At 39.9% G+C, this 23,355-nt stretch overlaps 1 protein-coding gene across 4 annotated transcripts in view; it reads right to left on the minus strand.

Annotated features, from left to right (window-relative positions):
* Window positions 1–23,355, minus strand: part of DPF3 (double PHD fingers 3) — a 291,911-nt gene that overhangs the window by 144,503 nt on the left and 124,053 nt on the right. For all 4 annotated transcript variants that reach the window (XR_001105013.2, XR_001105012.2, XM_012438050.2 and 1 more), the window contains exons 2-3: window positions 22,114–22,274; window positions 3,424–3,531 (exon numbers count right to left, since the gene is read on the minus strand). Coding sequence is in view for 2 of the 4 variants with exons in the window: in XM_012438050.2 (XP_012293473.1) it covers window positions 3,424–3,531; window positions 22,114–22,274 (269 nt within the window). In the remaining 2 variants the exon portion in view is untranslated. The remainder of the gene's footprint in view (window positions 1–3,423; window positions 3,532–22,113; window positions 22,275–23,355) is intronic.

The raw sequence follows: 23,355 nt of genomic DNA on the forward strand, positions 1-23,355 counted from the left end.
ACAGAGTGAGACTTTGCCACAAAAAAAAAAAGAGACGGAGGGTAAAGAGAGACATGTAGCCCCCACTACCCTCATTATAATGTTTGAGCACCCTGATGCAGCTATGCCTGAAGCCAGTGAACCCTGGGATTTACTGGTACATGAGCCAACTTCCCTTTTTCTGCTTTAGATAGTTTGACTTGAGCTTCTAATGTTTATGACTAAAGGAATTCCACTATATCTTGGTGTATTTTAATAATTAATATATATTAGTTTTATAATCATAAAATAAAGTTTTTAAGAGAAGAAACCTTGCTAAAGTTTCTTTAAGTTAGTATACCTATCAGCAATATGAGGCAGCAGCAAAAACATTGAACAGGGAAATCAAGCAACCTAGATTCTCTGCTGGATCCGCACAAATTCCTGTGTGACTTTGAAAAAGTTTCTTAAACTGTCTAGACTCCAATAAAATAAAGAATTGGAGTTACTGATATCTAAGGTATTGTACAGTGCTAAATGTCTTTGCTTCTATAAAAGAAGATCTAATTAGTCTGATATAAATTGTTCTTAATCAAGACTTTTTATAGAAATGTTATAAATAAAGACCAATAATTTAAAACATGTCAAGTACTTATAATAAAACCCTTCAAATTGACCACTTACATATGAGACATCGTCATATATATGCAAAATATTCATTGCATCACTGGTTAAATTGGAAGATTTAGAAATAAAAATTGAGAACAGCCTGGTTGAACAAATTGTGGTATATTCATACAATGGGATATTAAGTAATCACAAAAAGAAAGAAAGAAACTTTATATTTTGCTGTGGACAATATCTAAGACACATTTTTAATTGAAAACTGCAAAATCCAGAGTGGTTGTGCTATGTAAAAAGAGGAGGGAAAGTCAGATAGATTTAATTCCTGCTGCATGCATGGACTATCTCTTGAAGGAATCTCAAAAAAACTAATATCATTGATTACCTTTGGGGAGACTGGGTCTTATTTTTCATGATACTGTATATCCTTTTATCTTTGAATGTCAAAATATGTAACTGCCAGGCACAGTAGCTCCTGCCTGTAATCTTAGCACTTTGGGAAATTGAGGCAGGAGGATTATCTGAAGCCAGGATTTTAAGACTAGCCTGGGAAGCATAGTGAGACCCTGGCTCTACAAAAAAAGACAAAATTAGCCAGACACGGTGGCATGCACTTGTAGTTCCCACACACTCATGAGGCCAACGTGGAAGGAGCACCTGAGCTCAGGAGTTGGAGGTTATAGGAGCTGATTGCAACCACTGTACACTAGACTGGGCAACATAGCAAGACCCTATCCTCTAAAATAAATAAAACATAAAATAAAAACATATGTAACTGTATTCCCTACTCAAAGTCAAATAAATTTTAAAAGTTTTTAATTTGAAAATTACATATGGCTTTTTTGGTGCTTATAGTCATGCTGGGGTGACTTGTAATCTAGCTACCCGTAAGCCTTCGAGACCAGCACTTCTCCCACTTCAACGTGTACTCTGCAGATGCACTCCAGGAGATCGTGATAAAATGCAGATTCTGATGCAGCAGGTCTGGAGTGAGGCCCAAGCTTCCGCACGTCTGACAAGCCCCGGGTGATGCTGCCACTGCAGGCCAGGACTGCACTTTGAATGTAGTTCTAGAGCCACACTGATCAATACAGTCACCACTAGCCATATGTGGCTACTGAGCACTTGAAATGTGGTTAGCCCAAAAAGAGATGTGGGGACGTGTGAAATACACAATGGAATTCAAAAAAAAAAAAGATCATAGATGATCTCAGTCAAAGTTTTTATATCAATGACATGCTGAAATGTTTTTGATATGTTGAGTTAAATGGAAGATTTTATTGAAATTCATTTCCCTTGTTTCTTTGTTTTTTTTTAAATGTAACTACTAGACAATGTAAAATGACTCACGTGACTTGCATTATATTTCTATTGAATCACTCTAGTCTAGGAGACCCTGATCCTCTACCATCTGCAACAAGGCGGGGGTTGGGACAACCTGGGTCATCACCCTGGAATGTTGGCAAGGGTCTGTAAATTGATATAAGGACCTTGGAGAACTGGGATAGAGCATATTGAAGAATCTAGCCTCCACTCACCCCTAACAAATAAAACTTCTACTCAAGTGAAATGTGGATTGAAGTGAACAATCAAAGCAGTCGTAACAATGGAACTGTGAGTGAAAACATTCCAACCACTGCAGGTAGAGCTTTTGCAGAGCAAAGTCAGCCTACAGGACCCATGTTGAAAGGAAGGAGTGAGGTACCATTGCCAGGCAGCCAGCCTTGGCAGACTGCAACACTTTGGTGACAGTGGGAGGAAGCATGTCAACTCTATTTGCGCCACAGAACAGCACCGTTCCTACCACTCTGAGTCACATCCCAGCCCGGCACCCTCAAAACCAGAGATGCTCTTAAAGCTGAGGACCTGGGGTAATCACTTGGCTTTGCTGCAACACAGACACAGGTCTGAAGACAGCCACGTAGTCACAAGTGTAATATTAAATCAGCATAGGCCAGGCACAGTGGCTCACGCCTATAAGCCCAACACTTTGGGAGGCCAAGGCAGGCGGATCACTTGAGGCCAGGAGTTCGAGACCAGCATGGCCAACATGGTGAAACACTGTCTCTACTAAAAATACAAAAATTAGCTGGGAGTTGTGGTGCACATTTGTAATCTCAGCTACTCAGGAAGCTGAGGCAGGCGAAATCATTTGAACCCGGGAGGCAGAGGTTGCAGTGAGCCAAGATCGCACCACCACTCCAGCCTGGGCAACCAAGAGAGACTCCATCTCTCTCTCTCTCTCTCTCTCTATATATATATATATATTAGATCAGTATAAAGATAAATCCACCAATTCCTTCTGTGTGGCCACAGAGCAATCTGCATCACTCGGGTGAATTTTAAACTCAAACTCTTCCAGTTCCACATCCAAGGTGAGTGCGATTTTTAGTGAATTGGCCCCTTTCTGTGTAAGATGCTCCAAAGTTCATACAGAGTAAGGGGGTAGAGGGTCTGCCGTGTGCTCTCTTCTCCTTAGAAACATACAAACTGGGCCAAGAGTTCTTTACTTGAGGCCACAAGAAAGGTATCACATGACCCAAAAGAGCTGCACATCCTTCAGTTCTGTTGGGAAAGTCATCCTGGAACTGGCCCGACTCTGCTCCAGCTTCCTTCCTCCCCCCGGTGGCAAAGAGAAGGCATGAGACACCCAGAGGGGAGGAAACCTCAGGTGGACATGTGGTCACGTTTCTACTCAGGAGCAGGCACAGAGGCGCACCCTTGAGCAGCATGCGAAAACTTAGCCTATGGACGAACTAGCAAACCAACCTTGTCCTGGGCCCCGCCCAGTCCTCCCACCTTTCCCATCATGGACCCAGCCAAGCTCCAGAGGGCACTGACCAGGCTTTATCTCCAGCAGCCGCAGCTTTGGATCTTCAGGTGGGTGCAATCGTCTCTTCTTACGCCAGCAGCGGGCAGGGTATGTATACAGCTGGCCTGGGGCAAGGCCTGTGGACAAAGACAGTGTGAAGATTAAAGGCTCCAGGCTGGAAGAGGCCTTGGAAATTACCCTGACTAACCCTGTCATTTACAAGGAGAGGAAGCTGAAGCCCGGAGAGAAGTGACTGGTGAACGTCACAAAGCTGGTTGCTGGTGGGCTGAATCTAGGTCATCTGACTCCAGGACCCTGGCTGAGTCTAGGTCATCTGACCCCAGGACCCTGGCTGAGTCTAGGTCATCCGACCCCAGGACCCTGACTGAGTCTAGGTCATCCGACCCCAGGACCCTGGCTGAGTCTAGGTCATCCGACCCCAGGACCCTGGCTGAGTCTAGGTCATCCGACCCCAGGACCCTGGCTGAGTCTAGGTCATCCGACCCCAGGACCCTGGCTGAGTCTAGGTCATCTGACCCCAGGACCCTGGCTGAGTCTAGGTCATCTGACCCCAGGACCCTGGCTGAGTCTAGGTCATCTGACCCCAGGACCCTGACTGAATCTAGGTCATCTGACCCCAGGACCCTGGCTGAGTCTAGGTCATCTGACCCCAGGACCCTGACTGAATCTAGGTCATCTGACCCCAGGACCCTGGCTGAATCTAGGCCATCTGATCCCAGGACCCTGGCTCTGTCGGCTTCATCATGGTATTCAGCAAGCCCATGCTAACAAGAGCCACTGCCTTCACCAAAACCAGTTCTGCTGCCCTGCCTGGAGAGACCACCACCTGGACCTGCAGACAAGAGGGACCTTTGCGGTGTCTCCAAAACACTGGATCTCTATCCACTGCCCCTCCGTCCTGATCCAGGTTAAGCAGGTTCCCTTCAAAATGGAGCAGTAGTCAGCTGGCCTACCATACGGACAGCCTGGATTGAGAAGCATCACAAGAAGACAGAACCAAAAACACTAGATCTACTCAGGCATCTCCCACCCACTCTCAGCTGCTGGCAGCCAGGCAAACGGAGACTTGTGTAACCCCCATGAGGACAAAAGCCCACTCTGGTGACCAGGCCACATGACCTGCAGAGCCCACATACCTCTATATTCCCACCTGTGTGCGTGGGCCTTACAAAAAGAAATAGGTAGGAGGCCAGGGGCTGGGCTTACATGTTACACCGTGTATGTGGCCTGTGACACCGGCAGCATTACTGTCATCCCAAGCACCATGGGAAACCTTCCTGTTCACCAGACAACAATTCTGTGGCTCTGGTGGTAGCCACAGGCCTTGGAGGATCAGAGGCTTCTCCATGCTAGGCCGCAGACTATTTCCAGGGAAATGGGGTGGGGTGGAGGCTGAGGGGTAAAGAGGCAGGTGTTTGAGATTGGCTAGGTAATTTTCAGATCGGCTAGGTGATTTGCAGTCTAATGAGACTGTCTGATATCCCCCGTGATAAACCAGCAAGTCAGCCAACCCCTAATAGAGAAAAAAGCCTAATGAGGACAGGGAATTTTCTGTCTTGTTCTTGTCAGAAACCCCAGAACCAGAACTGTGCCCGATACAGAGCAGAACCAAGCTAAATACTCATTGAATTAATGAATATGTTGCAGCTTCCCTTTAAAGTCACAACTCTGTCTTCTACAGGTAAACGTGGCACATGACAGCTCTTGGACACAGATGGCCTCCCACAAAAGTGTCACTGCGCACACCTAGGACCATGGGTTCAGAAAACATCAGCACCTGATTCCTATCTGCTGTCTTCAGTTTAGGGTTCTTAAAAGTTAAGAAGGAAATCTTTTACCTTTGCAGAGAAAATCTATGTAACTTTCATTGCTATACACTCCTTCATTCATTTTCATTTTTACCAGTCAACTCTACCCATTTATCAGGATGGGTCCTAAACAGAGTCAATTATCCCAGCATTAAAGGAACCAAAATATCCAGGTCTCTTTATGTTTAATCACACAGCTGCTCCCACAGGTTGCAAGATTGCGAGCAAGCTGGAGGTTCTGACCACTCCGCACCACTGGTTCTTAAAAACCAGAACTGACCTGGACTCAGAAATGTCAGAATCGAATGACCATTGGCCCTGCTGTTCCCAGCTCCAGGGGACTCATCCACCCAGATCCAAACCATCCAAGAGGGACTCCAGAAGTGAGGGCTCAGGACTGAGGCCAGAGATCTCTGCGCCCCCTCTCCCATCATGACAGTTTCTGGGCCTTAGCTTTCCTTCGTGTCCCAGAGGCTGCTTCATGTGCTTCCAACCTGATCAAACGCAGATAAGTAAGAGGGAGCTGGCCCCACCACACTCTCAAAAGGTCTACGAGGCAAGAGTTCAAAAGTGTCCACGCTTGTCCAGGTCCTACACCCTCCCTGAGACAGCAGTCACTGTGCTTGGTGGTCAGTGGTACCAGGGAAGCCCCAGGCCACTCTGCTTATAGCTTTAGGCCCACTCTTCTGGGAGAGTTCATTTCAGCAACTAGTTTGAATCTCTAGAAGGAGCTGTTTTTGTTTCATTCTTTCTCTGCTGGATTGGAGAAGGTCAGCAGTGCAGAGGAAGAACACATGAGTCCTGGGAAGCATCCTAACACCTTTCTGAGCCTGTCGCTTCACCTGTAAGATACGGGCATTAATAACATTGATGCCTACCTCCTAGGGGCTGTCACGGGGATTCACTTATATTCAAGAGAAAGCTCGCTATATCCATGAAGATGACAAATGTCAGTTGTTAATTATCACTAGTTAGCTGACTCTAGTCTTGGACTCCACGGTCATGCAACACGGCCTGCCCACCCACCATGCTGTCACTTGGTTCTTTAGCCATGAGGGTGGAAACTGGCTTTTTTTTTTTTTATTTCTTCTTTGAATTCACCTCATCGCAACACGCAAATGGCTGCAAGAGCTCTGTTGGGGCTCCTTGGCCCCTTCCTTGCCCTCCTCACCAGGCTGACAGGCACCAGTGTTCCTTTATAGGAACAACACGTTCAGCCCTGGAGTTCCACTTACAGAGGGAAGAGCAGGGTCTCATGAGACTTATGTTGTTTATCTCATTAGAACAGGAGGCACATAACTCAAAGCGTGTGTGTGTGTGTGTGTGTGTGTGCGCGCGCGCGTGCATGCACGCATGTGTGCGCATGTGTGGCAGATGGGGGTGGGGGAAGGAGGATGGAGTCACAGCTGCTGTCAGGGAAATTAACCTTGAGGAGGGATCCCAAGGCTGGGGAGGGGATATGAAGGAGGGGAAACAAGTGGCTGAAGACAAGAGGGGAAACCAGTCCTCCCTGGTAACCAAGGCCACCGCCGCCCCTCAGTTCGCATACCCCACTGAGCAAACTACTTTTCTGTTACTTTGAGCTGCAACTCCAGTTACAACACTCATGCTGCTGTGCAAGTACAAATGTGATGCACACACACACAATCAGAAACTCACACACTTGCTGGGAGAACTGGCTCCATGGAAACATTTGGCACTGAAAGGCTTGCTGCCTTTATGGTCAGCAGACTCCAGCTGAATAGCTGGTTATGCACATTGCACAAGTTCAGCAGGCAGATCCTAAGGGTTCTGGGCATCTCTCACAGACAAAGCATAAGCTATGCAGAATTTAGAAGATGAAATAGGAGAGAAAAGAGAGGGAAAAGTGGCCAGGTACAGTGGTTCACGTCTGTAGTCCCAGCACTTTCATAAGCCAAGGCTAGCAGATCACATAAGCCCAGGAGTTCAAGACCAGCCTGACCAACATGGTGAAACCTCATCTCTACCAAACATACAAAAATTAGCTGGTGTGGTGATACATGCCCATAATTCCAGCTACTCAGGAGGCTGAGGCAGGAAAATTGTTTGAACCCAGGAGATGGAGGTTATAGGAGCCAAGGTCACGCCACTGCACTCTAACCTGGGTGACAGAGTAAGACTCTGTCAAAAAAAGAAAAGGAAGGAAGGAAGGAAGGAAGGAAAGATGGATGGATATGGAATAGGGACAGCAATTGAAATGGGAAGAAAAGAACTGAAGTAGCTTCCTCTTTCCCCATCCAGAGCTGAACTGTGGCAGTTCAAGCCCCCCAGGGAAAGGCTATCCCCACAGGATCTCAGAGAGGTGGACCCGCAGCTGCCCCTGAAACTCCCCTGCAATGGAAAATTTATTACATCACAGGACAGAGTGTCCCACTGTTGGCCAACTCTTACTGTGATAAAGAGATTCACCATGCCCTTATTTTGAATTGAAATCTATCTTTCTATAAGTTATACCAATTTGTCCACCCGCTGTTCTAACAGCAAACAGCTACATCCCAATCCTGCATCCCATATATCCACTTGGGTTTGAAGGGGAGCTAACCAAGAAGCCAAGGAACTGGAGAGGAACAAGAGTTGTAGGAAAGAGGTAGTGACGACACCTGCTCAGAACAAGGCAACAGGATCCAAGTCTCCGAATAGAAAATAACAATACAACAATTTAAATACAACTTTTTTAAATACAGTATAACATCTATTTACATAGCATTTACATTGTATTAGGTATTATAAGTAATCTAGAGATGATTTAAGGAGTATGGGAGGATGTGTATAGGTTATATGCAAATAGTATGCCATTTTATATAAGGGACTTGATCACCCACAGATTTTAGTATCTTCTGGGATCCTAGAACCAATCCTTAGTGGATACTAAAGGATGGCTGTTATGTATATAACATACTATAATTTATTTAACAAATGGTGATACACACATATTCAGACAAATATATGTGTGGTGTGTTTGCGTGGGTTTTTTAATGGGGGTATAAGCCAAAAACTAAAGAAAAACTCACCTAGAGAAAGAGAAAAAATAAAATAGTAGTAGCAAGAAGAAAAAGAGAAGGAAGAAGAGGAAATTGCCTACAGGAAGAAGAAACAGGGTAAAAGTGAAGATACAGCTAGACTTTCTCATCATAGGCCATGCTTTATAGATTTGACTTTAGATGCAAATATTTTACACAATTATAAAGTAAAATTAAGTTAAAATATAAAGCATATATCTGTTTCTGACTAAGATGGAGTATAAAGACAAATTTAGCTCCCACCTAAAACCAAAAGAGAGGGAGAAAAAAATCAAGCAACGGTTCAGAAACAATGAACATCAGGTATTGAAGGGCAGTGATCACTGAGACACTGAAAACAAGCAAGATAAGCCCTATGATTGTCCCAGTTTACAGCCTTCAGAGAGTCTCCAGATTGGAACACAAGGAGGAGGAATACAGGTGGAGCCCGGCAGATTCCCCACGTTTGAGTTGAAGAGAAAATGCCAGGAGTCTGAGGAGACCACGATGACTAGAACCCAAGGTAATAGAACAGTAGACAAAAGAGAGATACACAGAGAATGTGGACATCCACGGAGGGTCCCCTTCAAGTATTCAGCTTAGAATTGATCCATGTAAGTTTGTGAGGAAAGTAGGCAGGACTGGGAAAAGAACTGCCCAAAAAGATTAGAGGTAACAGTGCCTGGTGTGCACAAGGGGCCAGAAATAGTCTGTTTCCACCAGCCAATATGGAAAACCACATGACTCATGGGGTACTGGGTAGAGCAGAGCAGAGCAGAGCAGAGCAGAGCAGAGCAGAACAGAGCAGAGCAGAGCAGAACGGAACAGAGCAGAGCAGAACGGAACAGAGCAGAGCAGAACAGAGTAGAGAGATCTTGCCTCACTAATAGGCAACACTTAGCCCTAGTCTAAGTACTGCTCTGGCTCCACCTAACATATCTTAAAAGCAAGAAAAGAAAACATCAAACTGTTTCCAAATAACTTAAATATGACCCAAAACTATGTTCAAGAACATTTATAGGAATAAAACATATCTACAGCATTCAGCAAAGTAAAATTCACAATGTGAGGCACCCAACCCAAAATTACAAGGCATGTAAAGAAGCTGGAAAATATGACTTATAATGAAGAAAAAATATCAATCAAATGAAACCAACCAAGTACTGAAACTGATATTAGCATTAGTAGCAAGAACATTAAAACAGCTATTATTTGTAGGCTATGTGTTCAAGCTTAGTAAAAATTTAGGAGATACATATATTTTTTAAGACTCAAATTTAACTTCTAGAAATGAAAACTACAATATGCAAGATGAAAAACATATTAGATGGAGTTAATGTCAAATTAGACATTGCAGAAGAAAAGACTGATAAACTTGAAAACACAGAAATACAAACTATTCCAAAATGAAACCTACAGGAAAAAAAGAAAAAAAGAAGAAGAATGACATAAATGAGCTGTGGGGCAACTTCAGACAATCTAATATATGTGTAATTGAGGAGAGGGAAGAAAAAATATTTGTATAAATAATGGTTGGAGGCCAGGTGCAGTGGTTCATGCCTTTAATCCCAAAACTTGGGAAGATGGCTTAAGCCCGGGAGTTTGAAAGCAGTTGGGCAACACAGTAAGATCCTGTCTCCACAGAAAGAGAGAGAGAGATAAAGAAAGGGAAAAAGGGAAGTAGGGAAGGAGGGAAGGAAGGAAGAAAGGAAGGAAGGAAGGAAAGAAGGAAGGAAGAAATTAAAAAAGAAATAAGGGCTGGAAATTTCTGAAGTTTGATGAAAATAATAAACCCATAGATCCAAGAAGCTCAATAAAGCCAGGTACAAGAAACATGAAGAAAACTATAGCAAAGCACATCATAATCAAAACTGCTCAAAAATAGTGACAAAGAAAAAGTATTAAAAGCAACCAGAGAAAGGAAATATGTTACATATACAGAAACATCCTTATCTTTGCAATGCAAGCAAGAAAAGAGTGGTTCAACATCCCTACAATACAGCAAGAAAAAAAATTTGACAAACTAGAATTGTATGCCCAGCTAAAATATCCTTCAAGAACTAAGGCTAACTAAAGATAGTTTCAGATATACAAAAGCTGAAAGAATTCATCATCAACAGGCCTATACTCTAAGAAATGTTAAAAATAAATCCTTTAGGCAGAAGGAAGGTGATACCAGATCTAAATTTAGATCTACCCAAAGGAATGAAGAGCATCATAAATGGTTTAGTATATGAATAATTATACAAGATATTTTTCTTATTATTTTAAACTCATTAGAAGATGATTGACTATTTTTAAAAACATGATGATGATGTAGTATGTGGTTTATACCACACGTTAAAATAAAATGTATATCAAAAATTGCTCAAAGATCAGTAGGGGGAAAAATAGAAGTATACTTATAGTAATTTCCTATTGCTGTTATAACAAATTACCCCAAACTTAGAGGCTTAATATACCACAAATTTGTTATCTTACAATTCCAGAAGTCAGAAGTCCAAAATCAGTCTCAGTGGGCTAAAACCGAGGTGTCACCAGATTTGCATTCCTTCCAGAGACTCTAGGAAACAACCTGTTAGCTGGCCTTTTCTATAATAGCTTCTAGAGGCCACCTACATTCTTTGGTGCATGGCCTGTTCCTCTATTATGTCACTTTGACTTCTGCTTCCATCATCACATCTACTCTGACTCTGACCTCCTGCCTTCCTTTTATAAGAACCTCTGTGATTACATTAGGCCCACCTGGATAATTCAAGATTATCTCACCATCTCAAAATCCTTAATCATGTCTTCGAAGTCCCTTTTGCCATGTAAGGTAACATATGCACAGATTTCAATAATTAGAATGTGGATGTCTGGAGTCGGGGAGGGGCCTTACTCTGTTTATCATAGTACTATTGTAGAACTCTTATACTATTCATGAAGTTGAATAATATCACTTGAAGGTTAACTATAATTAAAGGTGTACACTATAAACACTAAACAATCACTAAAATAACAAAACAAGAGTTGTAGTTAATAAACCAACAAAAAAGAGAGAAAACATAATTACACTAAATGTAAATTGTCTAAATGCCCCTAATTAAAAAACAGATTGTCAGATTACATTTAAAAAGCATAACACAACTTTATGCTGCCTATTTAAAAACTACTTTTAATATAAAAATGCAAATAGGCAAGAAGTAAAAGAATAAAAAAAGATATTTCATGTTAATATTAATCAAAAGAGAGCTGGAGTGGTCATATTAGAATTAGACAAAGGAAATTTCAGAGAAAATAATATTAATAGAAATTAAGAGGATTATTTTATAATGATAAAGGAATCAATTTATTAAGAGGACATAACAATACTAAATGTTTATGTACCTAATAACAAAGCTTCAATACACATGAAACAAAAAGTAATAGAATTGTAAGGAGAAATAAGCAAATCCACAATTACAGTCATAAGTTTCAATACCCCACCTCTCAATAATTCATAGAATAAATAGAAAATCAGTATGGATTTCAAAGATTTAAGCAACACTATTAACCCATTTGACCTAATTGATATTTATGGAACATTCCAACCAACAAGAGCAAAACACAATTCTTTTCCTGAGCAAACAGAATATTTACCAAGGTAGACCATATTTGGGGCCATAAAACAAGTAGCAATAAATTTAAATGGATTCAAACCATAAAATTATTCTCTAACCATTTGGAATTAAATTGGAAATAAATAATGGACACATCTTTGGAAATGTCCCAAGTGTTTGGAAACTAAACAATACAGTTCTAAATAATCCAGGAGTAAAAGAAGAAACCAAAAAGGAAAATATTTTGAACTGAGTGAAAATTAAAACTCAATATCAAAACTTTTTAAATGAAGCTAACGTAGTGCTTACAGGGAAATTATATTAGAAAATGCTGTAGTAGAAAAGAAGAAATAGCTCAAATCAATGACCTGTTTACACCTTAAGAAACAGATACACTTACTGTGCACCCACAAAAATTAAAAAATTAAAAGAAATAAGAAACAGAAGAGCAAATTAAATCCAAAGTAAATAGAAGGAAATATAAAGATCAGAGCAGAAAAACAATTGAGAAAATAAATTCTATCAAAAGCTATGTTTGAAAAGATCTATAAAATTGATAAACCTCTAGTCAGAATGACGAGGTAAAAAAGAACATTCAGATTACCAATATAATGAGTGAAATAATATGCCACCGCAGATTCTACATATATATATATTTGTGTGCATGCGTGTGTGTGTGTGTGTGTGTGTGTGTGTATTTACTACATATATTAAAAGAAAATAATGCAGCAATATTATGAACAACTTTGTGCAACCAATTTGGAGAACTCAGATAAAAGAAACAAAAACACATACTACCAAAGCTTACTCAAGATAAAATAAATAACCTAAATAGCCCTATATCTATAAAATAAGTTAAATTTATAGTTAAAAACATTACCACAAGGAAATTGCCAGATCCAAATGAATCCACTGGTAAATGCTATAAAATATTTATGGAAGAAATAATACCAATTCTAGATAAAGTCTCAGAAAATTAAAAAGGAAGAAATACTTCCCAACTCATTATATGAGGCCAGCATCACCCTGACACCAAAACCAGACAGACATTGCAAGAAAACTATAGACCAATATCTCTCATAAACATAGATGCAAAAACTCTAATAAAACTTGAGCAACATTAATCTAACACTACCTTAAAAGGATAAGATAGCATAACAAAGTGGAGTTTATCCTAGGAATGTAATATTGGTTTAACATTCAAAAATCAATCAATGTAACTCATTATCTTAACAAACCACAAAAGAAAAACCATATGATCATCTCAATAGATGCAGAAAATCAGATGACAAAATCAAATATCCATTTGTGATTTTTAAAAATCTCTCAAACTAGAAATAGAAGGAAGTATCCTCAATCTGATAAAGAATATCTACAAAAAAATCTACAGCCAATGTCATACTTAATAACCAAAAAAAAAAAAAAATGCTTTCTCCTTAAGATCAGAAACAACAAAAGGATGTCCAATCTCACCACTTTTGCCTAATATTATATTGGAGAGTCTAGCCAGTACAAGAGACAAATAAAATAAAAAAAAATTATCCATATTAAAAGAAAGAAGTAAGTTTTCTTCACTATTCAAATTATCTATTAGTGAACTAACAGGTAATCAACTACCTAGAAAATTCTACAGAATCTATAGAAAGCTATTAGAACTAATCAGTTTATCAAGGTTGCAGGATATAGGAAGACTATACAAAATCAATTGTATTTCTGTATATCAGCAAACATCAGAAATTAAAATTTACAAAAATTTATTTATAATAGCATCAAAAATATTAATTACTTAGAGATAAATCTGACAAAATGTGAAAGATCTATATACTAAAAATTAAAAATCATTGAGAAAAATTAAAGAAGATATTAATAAATTGAGAGATATGCTATATCCATGCACTGCAAAACTCAATACTGAAAACTGTTAATTTTCTTTGAATGGATCTACAGATGTAACACAATTCCAACCAAAATCCTAGCCAGTTTTTTTTGTAGAAATTGAAGACTGATTATAAAATCTATATAAAAAAGCAAATGACCTAGAATAATCAAAATAACAAAGAAAAACAAGAACAAATTTAGAGGGCTAGCACCACCTGATTCAAGCATTATAAAACTATCATATTCATGATGGTGTGATGAGATTGTAAAGACAGACAAATAGGTCAATAAAACAGAATTGAGAGTCCAAAAATAGACACACATATGTGTGGACATCTAATTTTGGCAAGGCAATTAAGTGGAGAAAGGCTACTCTTTTCAACAAACTATATTGAAACAATTGAATATCCATCTGCAAGAAAATTAACTAATCCATACTTTGTACCATATACAAAATTAACCCAAATGAATCATGGACCTAAACGTAAAACCTAAAATTATAAAATTTTAGGAAAAAAAAAAAAAGAGAGAAAACTCTGACCCTGCATTAGGTAGTAATTTTTTAGATATAACATCAAAAGCACAATTCATAAAAGAATAAATTGATAAATTGGATTTCACCAAAATTGAAAACTGCTCTTTGAATGAGACTGCTAAGTTCATGAAAATACAAACCACAGACTGGAAAAAATATTTGCAAAGCATATGTTCGATAAACTTCCTGTATCTAGAATATATAAAGAACAATCAAAATTCAATAACAAGCAAATAGCTCAGTTTTAAAATGGATGAAAGATTTGAACTTTACCAAAGAACATACATGGATGATGTCATATTGTGATATAATTAGAAATATACATTTTGGTCTTAATCTCCACTTCCTGGCATACAGTTTCTAAAACCCGCCCCCCACCCCCCAATCTCCAAGTGATGTGTCTTTTTAAAAGCTAATGGATGACCCTGCTGGATAGCCTCAGGATAGGGGATTATTAACAGGGGAACCAACCACAAGATTAGCGGCTGTAACTTTTAGCCCCAGCTCTAACCTCCCACCTCTGATCTCTAGGAAGAAAAGCAGCACTAGTGGTTGAGCTAATCACTAATGGCCAATGATTTAATCAACTCTTCCTATATAATGAAGCTTCTATGAAAATCCAAATTGACTGGATTCAGAGAGCTCTGGGTTGGTGAACATTGGGAGGGTGGCTCACTTGGAAAAGGCATGGAAACTTCATGCCCCTTTTCCCCATACCTTGCCCTGTGCACCTCTTACATTTGGCTGTTTCAGATACATGTCCTTTGTAATAAACTGGCAGTCTAGTATGTAAATGGTTTTACTGAGTTCTAGCAAATGATCAAACATGAGGGTCAGTCATGGAAACCTCCATTTATAGCCCATTTGTCAGAAGCACAGCTGACAACCTGGACTTGAAACTGGCATATGAAATTAGGACATCCACACATCTGGTCACAGAAATACTGAGTAAAAGCATAGAAAAGAGCCGGGCACGGTGGCTCACGCCTGTAATCCCAGCACTTTGGGAGGCCAAGGGGGGCGGATCACCTGAGGTCAGGAGTTCGAGACCAGCCTGACTAACATGGAGAAACCCAGTCTCTACTAAAAATACAAAATTAGCTGGACATGGTGGCAAATGTCTGTAATCCCAGCTACTTGGGGGGCTGAGGCAGAATCGCTTGAATCTGGGAGGCAGAGTCTGTGTGAGCGGAGATTGTGCCATTACACTCCAGCCTGGACGACAAGAGTGAAACTCAGGCTCAAAAAAAAAAAAGTATAGAGAAGAAAAGTTTGTTTTCCCTTACAGATGGCAAATAAGCACATATAAAAATGCTCAAAATCATTATTGACTAGAGGAATGCAAGTTAAAACTGCAATGAAATACTACTATATATCTGTTAGAATGGCTAAAAATATTTTCAAACTGACCACACCAAATGTTGGCAAGGATATGAAGTGGAACTCCCATATATTGCTGGAGTGAATGTAAAATGGTAAAACCACTTTGGAAAACAGCTTGGCAGTTCCTTTAAAGTTAAACCTCTATCTCTCTTATGATCTAGGTGTTCTACTCCTATGTAGTTAACCTAGCTAGGAGAAAGGAAAGCATATGTCCATTCAAAGACTTGTACACAAATGTTCATAGCAGTTGTATTCGTAATAGTCAGACAACAAACAATTCCAATTGTCCATCAACAGGTGAATGAATAAATTAACTGTGATAGAGCCATGCAATGGACTACTACTCAGCATAAAAAGGAATTACTGACATAGTATTAATTTGTAATTATGCTAAGTGAAAGAAGCCAGACATGCCCTTGCCCCTAAAAAAGGGAGTACACGGTGTGTGGTTCCAGTACAGAAAGCAAATCAGTGGCTTCCTCTGGGGAGGGAGTGAAGAAGGGTGGAGGCACAGGGAAGCGCAGGAAGGATGGATTACTAGACACATAAGAAACCTTTGCAAGTCATGGATATGTTCATTATCTTGATCGTGGTAATGGTTCCATAGGTGAATGCATGTCAAAACTTATCAAACTGTGCACATTATGTGAAATTTATTGTATGTAATTATTCTTCAATAAAGCTGTTAAACTTTTTTTTTTTTTTTTTTTAGCTGTTAAACTTTTTTAATGACAAGGCAATCTCAGGGACTTCTGCTTCTGGAAAGATGAAATAGATACACATTTTTATATTCCTCCCACTAAGTACAACTAAATATCCTGGACATTATTCATAGAAGAGACATAAGAAATAACTGAAAGATGAAGGGAACCAGTCAGACTAGCTAGGGCCTTTGGGATCTCAGAAACAACAAGGTGGGTGGTAAGCTCCTGGGTATTCTTTTTTCTATCTACCTATCCACTCACCTATCTAACTAGCTGGCTAGCTAGCTATTTATCAAGACGTCTCACTCTGTCACCTGGACTGGAGTGCAATGGTGCAATCCTGGCTCACTGCAGCCTCAAATTCCTAGACTCAAGCGAGCCTCCCACCTTGGCCTCCCAAGTAGCTGGGACTACAAGCATGCATCACCCTACCTGGCTAATTTTTAAAATTTTTATAGAGACGAGGTCTCACTATGTTGCTCAGGCTGGTTTTGAACTCCTAGGCTCAAGCAATCCTCCTCCTTTGGCCTCCCAAAGTGCTGGGATTACAGGCATGAGCCACCATGCCCAGCCCAATCTTGGGTATCCTTTATACCTCATATATCCTGGACTGGATTCTGGAAAAGCTGATAACCTAGAAACACCAACAAATAAAGACCAAAAAAAGTCTCAAGAAAATCCTGTTCTCTCTAGCCAGAGAACCGGGAAAGGAGCAGCCTAGCAAGACAAGCAGGCATCCCAATAGCTTTGCTGGGGTAGTGTCAGAGAAGGCTAAGGGAAGAGCTGGTGCCTTGTGGTATCAGTAGAGACTCTCCTCCTCCCAAGTAGGATAATATCAGTGGAGGCCTAGCGAGGAGCCTAAACTCCCACCTCCACCTGGCAACAACAAGGTGTCCCTCTCCTATTAAAGAGGATGTCATACTGGGATGTCAACAGAAGCCAAGTAGAGACACTGAATTTCCACACCCATCTGACAGTAATGAGAAGAGCCTCACCTCCCCTACTAGCACAGCTTGAAGATTATAGTTAATATAGAAGATTTAAATAATATCTAGAGTCTCATAACATAACGGCCAAAATGTCCAAGATTCAGTCAAAGCCACCCACCATATGAAGAACCAGGAAAATCTCAAATGAGAAAAGACACAGATACCAACAACAAAATAACAAAAAATGTTAAAATCATCTGACAAGGATCTTAAAGCACCCATCATTAAAAGTGTTTCAACAAGCAATTATGAACATATAAGACACATTTAGCAAAGAAATAGAAAATATGAAGAACCAAATAGAATTTGAAAACTGAAAAAATGTATAACAAAAAATAAAAATGCTCTCAATGAATTGGCTGAACAGCAGAAGGAAGAGGACAGAATAAAAGAAGCAGTGAACTTCAAGAGAAAACTACAGAAATCACCCAAGCTGAACCACAAAGAGAAGAATTTTGAAAATAAATAAACACAGCCTCAGGGACTTATGGGACTGTAACAAAAGATCTAACATTTGTGTCATTTAAGTCCCAGGAGGAGAGGGGAAAGAGAGTGGAACTGAAGATGTATTCAAAGAAATTACAGCTGAAAATTTCCCAAATTTGGCAAAAAATAAATAAATAAACCTACAGGTCCAAGAAGCTCAGTAAACTCAAACAGAATAAACCCAAAGAAATCTATGCAAATACGCATCAAAATCACATTTCTGAAACTAAAAACAAAGAAAAAAAACTTGAAAACAATGAGAGAGAAATGACACCTTTCTTATAAGAGAAAAAAAAAAACATTTAAATAACAGCAGATCTCTTACCACTAACCATCAGAAAGAAGTAACAAAACCTTTTTCAACTGCCAAAATAAAAGGATTATCAACTCAGAATTTTATGTCCAGCAAAAATATCCTCCAGGAATGAAGGCAAAATCATGACATTCTCCAATGAAGGAAAACTAAGAAGTTGTTACCATCAGATTTACTCTAAAAGAACAGCTAAAGAAAGTACTACCCCGGAAAGGAAATGCTAAAGGAAGGAATCTTGGAATGTCAGGAAGGAAGGAAAACAATGAAGGAGTAAAAATATGAGTAAATACAATAAACACTTCTCTTATGGTTTGTAAATTATGTTTGATGGTTAAAGCAAAAATTCTAACAATGGTATGGTTTTCAGTGTATGTAAAGGAAATGTTTAAAACAACTATATTATAAATGGGGGAGGGTAATGGATTTAAACAATGACAGTGTTGGGTGGTAATAGTTTTGTATCTTGATTGTAGAGGTGGTTACACAAATCTACACATGTGATAAAATGGCATAGAGCTACATATTGTAAGGCCGGCTGCCTCGCTGAAGAGCCAAATGGACACACTTATCTCTCTGTGCTGGCTCCCCACACCTGCTCCTATCTGGTTTCTCCACGCAGGCTCCACACGCCCACTCCTGCATTCCTCACTCAACTCTTTCAAAATTTAAAAAGCCCACGGAAGATTTGTCCAACGGCAGTTTAACATTAACCTCCCCAGCCAGTCAGCCTACCAATGAAACTGTCTGCTCTTTGTTTCCCTAACAATCAATCAAATCTCCTTACCGATGAAATTGTCTGCTCTTTGTTTCCCAATAACCAATCAACTACTTCCACTTCTTATAAAACTCCACGCCCTGAGAAGCCCATTGCGACTTCTCTGGCCCCTTCCTGGACCACAGAACCTCACCCGGGAGCTGAATAAATTGGATTCTCATTTTTTCTCACTGGCCTCAGTTTCCTCATTTTAACTCGGCAATATACCTTACACATATATACATTTTGCCAATGTCAATTTTCAGGTTTTGATATTGTAAGATATATTTATCTTGGAGGAAGTTGGGTAAAGAAGATAAGGGACCTGTCTGTATTATATTTGCAACTTCAAATTGCAAATACAGTCACAATTGCAATTATTAATTATTTCAAGATGAAAAGTTGATTTAATAAAGAAGAAATTATATAAACCCCCTTCCCTACTCAAAAATCAAACGCTGATAAGTGAAAGAAAAATGAAACAAATAAATCCAACTGTGTATTGAGTTACTGGCACAACCACATAGAGGAATTATTTCAAGTGACCTTAAAGCAGAGTAATTTGACTGCACATGTTTAGTGGAATATATCCTAAGGACAAAAAAGAATTGCAAAAAAAGAAAATGTCTTAAACGTTTTCAGTAATCTTATTGTTAATAGTCATATTGTTATTCTGATACTGTGTATGTGTGAGTGTGTGTATGCAAATAAGTGTGTATGCAAATAAGTGTGTGTATGCAAATAAAGCAAATAAGTAATTATGTCAATAACATTTCTAGGATTTTTTTGGTGTAGGAGAAAGGAGATACAGAATTAAGAAAGCAAAGTAAAAACTGTTTAAAACTGAATTAAATGGGATGTATCAACATAATTTTATAATGTACTTTCTCTTAAAAAGAAAAAGAAAAGCTGGGCACGGTGGCTCACGCCTGTATTCCCAGCACTTTGGGAGGCTGAGGTAGATGGATCACCTGAGGTTGGGAGTTGGAGACCAGCCTGACCAACATGGAGAAACCCCATCTCTACTAAAAATACAAAAATTAGCCTGGCATGGTGGTGCATGCCTGTAATCTCAGCTACTCGGGAGGCTGAGGCAAGAGAATCACTTTAACCTGGGAGACAGAGGTTGCAGTAAGCCAAGATCACGCCATTGCATTCCAGCCTGGGCAACAAGAGGGAAACTCCGTCTCAAGAAAGAAAGAAAGAAAGGAAGAAAGGAAGGAAGGAAGGAAGGAAGGAAGGAAGGAAGGAAGGAAGGAAGGAAGGAAGGAAGGAAAAAAATCATATTTCTTATTTCTAGTCACTGATAAGGCCTAGAAACAATGACCAAGCCAGTAGCAATGAACACCACCAGACTGTGGTCTCTAAGTAACATTTCCTACACAAAGAAGCCAGAATTTCTTCAAGAAATAGCTGATTTCAGGCCTGGAGAGCCAGAAGTATACAAGATGAGCCTGATATATTTCATTCTAATATTAGGGTGGCAAAAAGGCTATCAGAAACTACTGGGGTTGTTTCAAATCACCAGCACTGGCCAGAATCCTGAAAGACCAAAGATGAGGCAAGGTACACATCATAAGAACAACAGCTACACTGGATTAAAATACATCAAATATGTTTACATCTGTGAGTTTCTGGTGGTATTCAAAAAAATAATTATTATTACATTGATCATCTTTGGAGAATGCTAGAGAACCAACTCATTATTTTGAAAACTGGTAAACAGAAGGGAAAAAAGTCATTTATCCTGCCTTTCATAATTGAACTGTATCTCACAATTACTAAAATTTTAATGAGAGAATGTTTTTCTTTATAGAAGTTGTAGAGCTAACAAATGAAGATATAATGATAGTCCTGGATTGAATATTAACTTTTTGCAACACTTAATGGGATAAAGAATCTAGGCAGTTATCATGCAGGGCTGCTAACATCAGTAAAAGAGGTAACCAGACTGTATGAGCCTCCTGATGAAAGTACACACTACCGCTTAGGAGTTGTTCTTGCCAAAAAAAAAAAAAAAAAAAAAAATTGAACCTGAGTAAGTCTCTAGACCTAACTACCAATTCATAGGAATAACACTGTGGGGATGCAACCACCAAATCCTTCTGGGAAACCCCACAGTGTAAGCAACCCAGCATCTTCAACAGGTAACATGCAAGAAGGAAAGAGAGAGTCACAGGCAGAGACAGAGAGAAACCCAGAGATGTTAAAAGACACATCAGTCACTTGCAATGTAGTGCTTCCATTTGGATCCTGATTTAAACTACAGGGGGAAACGTGAATGTTGACCAAATATTTGATGATATCAAAGTCTTACTGCTAATTCTTTGAGCTGTGATAGTGATTGTGGGTTTGTTTGTTTAAGTTCTTTACCATTTAGAGATACACAACAAAATATTTACAGATGAAATCATGTGCTTTCATGGATTTGCTTCAAAATAATCTGAGGTCAGGGAGGAAAGTGAGAAGTGCATATAAATGAAACACGATTGACCTTGAATTGATCATTGTTGAAGCAGGGTTACATGGAAATTTGTTTTACTATTGTCTTCAGTTTTATATAAATGTGAAATTTTTCCAAATAAAACTTTTTAAAAAATAGATTCAGACAGAGCCAAAAAATCACATTCCCATAGCTGTCTCCCTAATAACAAGGTCTTTGTTCTTTGGGGCCTAGAAGACTAGTGTCCTACAGTCGTAGTAATAACAGTAATAATAACAATAGCCAGCAATTTGGAAGCACATACTTAGCATGTGCTAAACTCATGTTATGAGTTTTTATCAATCGTCCCATTTACTTCAGACAAAATCTTATGTGGTAAGTACTATTATTATTCACATTTTACAGATGAGGAACCTGAGGGACAGAAATTTGGTGACAAAGCTAAGCCTCACACTCAGATCTAACAGCAGATTTCCAGCTTGTAACCAACACCCAAAGGTAAAAGACGAAGATTGATGTCATGTCCTCGGTCTGGCCTTCTTTGGGATAAACGCCTTTAGCTCTTTCACTTCCCACCCTACCCTAGCCCTGCCACATGGCTTCAATGCCCCATACGCATTCCTTGGAACACCTGCCAGGAGCATAAAAGTAGCTGAATTTCTTTAAGGTATCTCAGAGGCCCATGTGCAGCTTGCCCCGCTCCAATCCCACCCAGGCTGCCTGGATTCCCAGACAACCTCTGGTCTTCCTCCCTCCAGACTGGGAGCCTATAGGTGCACATGTCCCAGGAGTGTCATAGCTCACCTGGGCCTCGGTGCCTCTTCTCCATCCAGATGTAGCAGTTGTTCTGGGCCACCCCAGTCTGTGAGTCCAGGAAGGGAAGACGCACGCTGCGCTCTGCACACAGCCGGGAGTTGTAACTCCGGCAATGCTCAATGGCTTCCTTGTAGAACTGGTCCCCGAGCCTGCCAGAGTCAGAGAGTGAAGGGGTGAGGCCAGGGAAAACTGAAACACACCCAGAGGGAAACTGATGTCAAACACCCACCTCCCTGGGAAGACTGAAGATCTCCCAGTTATGAAGACCAAGGCAATGAGCACCAAGAGCCTTGCCAACGAGCAGAATGCAACTCAGTGTCAGGTCTTGACCAGGTTTTATTTTCTATCCCAAATCCACCAAGCAACTTGGAAACTCCTTTAACAAAGAGCATGGGCTTTCAAGAATGAATCACCAGTAAGAGAGAACAGTCCATGTTCTCAAAAGCATGAGGTCCCACTCCAGAGGGGAGGTAGCTCTAGAACAACCTTATGCATGGAATCTAGAGGACATCATGCTTCTAGAACCTCCTCACTCCTATTAGCTACATTTTGTTGTCAGAAGTCACCAGCTAAGGCACTCTAGGTGAACCCAAACCACCAGCAAAGATACCCAGTTTTCCATTACAACAGAAGAGAAACACTCCACATAAACAAAAACTAGAAGGACAGAGGAAACATTCGATAAAAGTAGGGCTATTGCAGGAAGAAGGAGGCATAGAGGAACAGGCACCAATCTTTTAAAACCGTATTACTTAAAGAAAAATAACTTTCTGATAGAAAACTAAAGGAATTCAACAATTTTGAATTCAAAATAATTCAACTCATGGAGTTTAAAACACAAATAGAAAGACCTTTCTGGTTTGCTGGACTGAGAATCTGATTAAGCACAGTAAATTTTACATTCCTGACTCTGGTTTTTGGACACGTGTTGATGATATTGATTTTAAGGTAGTGTCCTTTTCAAAGACCAAAAATAGAGCACGATATAATTGATCAAATGCAAAGCACTAAAATAATCAATGAGATCAAATGCCTAACAAATAAAATATAGGCACAGACTAATAAATGCCTCAAGGAAATACACATAACATAACCTATGCCAGGTAAATTCAAGCCTCTTACTGGGGTCGGGTGGCAGGGTCACAAAGGAGTGCAGGGTGGGAAGAATAAGTAGAAAGGGAAGGAGCCACAGAGGTCATAGGGGCAAAAGGGAGACTCAAGGGTTTATTC

Source organism: Aotus nancymaae, unplaced genomic scaffold, assembly GCF_030222135.1.
Source record: "Aotus nancymaae isolate 86718 unplaced genomic scaffold, 86718_ANA_hifiasm-v0.15.2.pri h1tg000011l, whole genome shotgun sequence".
In the NCBI taxonomy this organism is placed as follows: Eukaryota; Metazoa; Chordata; class Mammalia; order Primates; family Aotidae; genus Aotus; species Aotus nancymaae.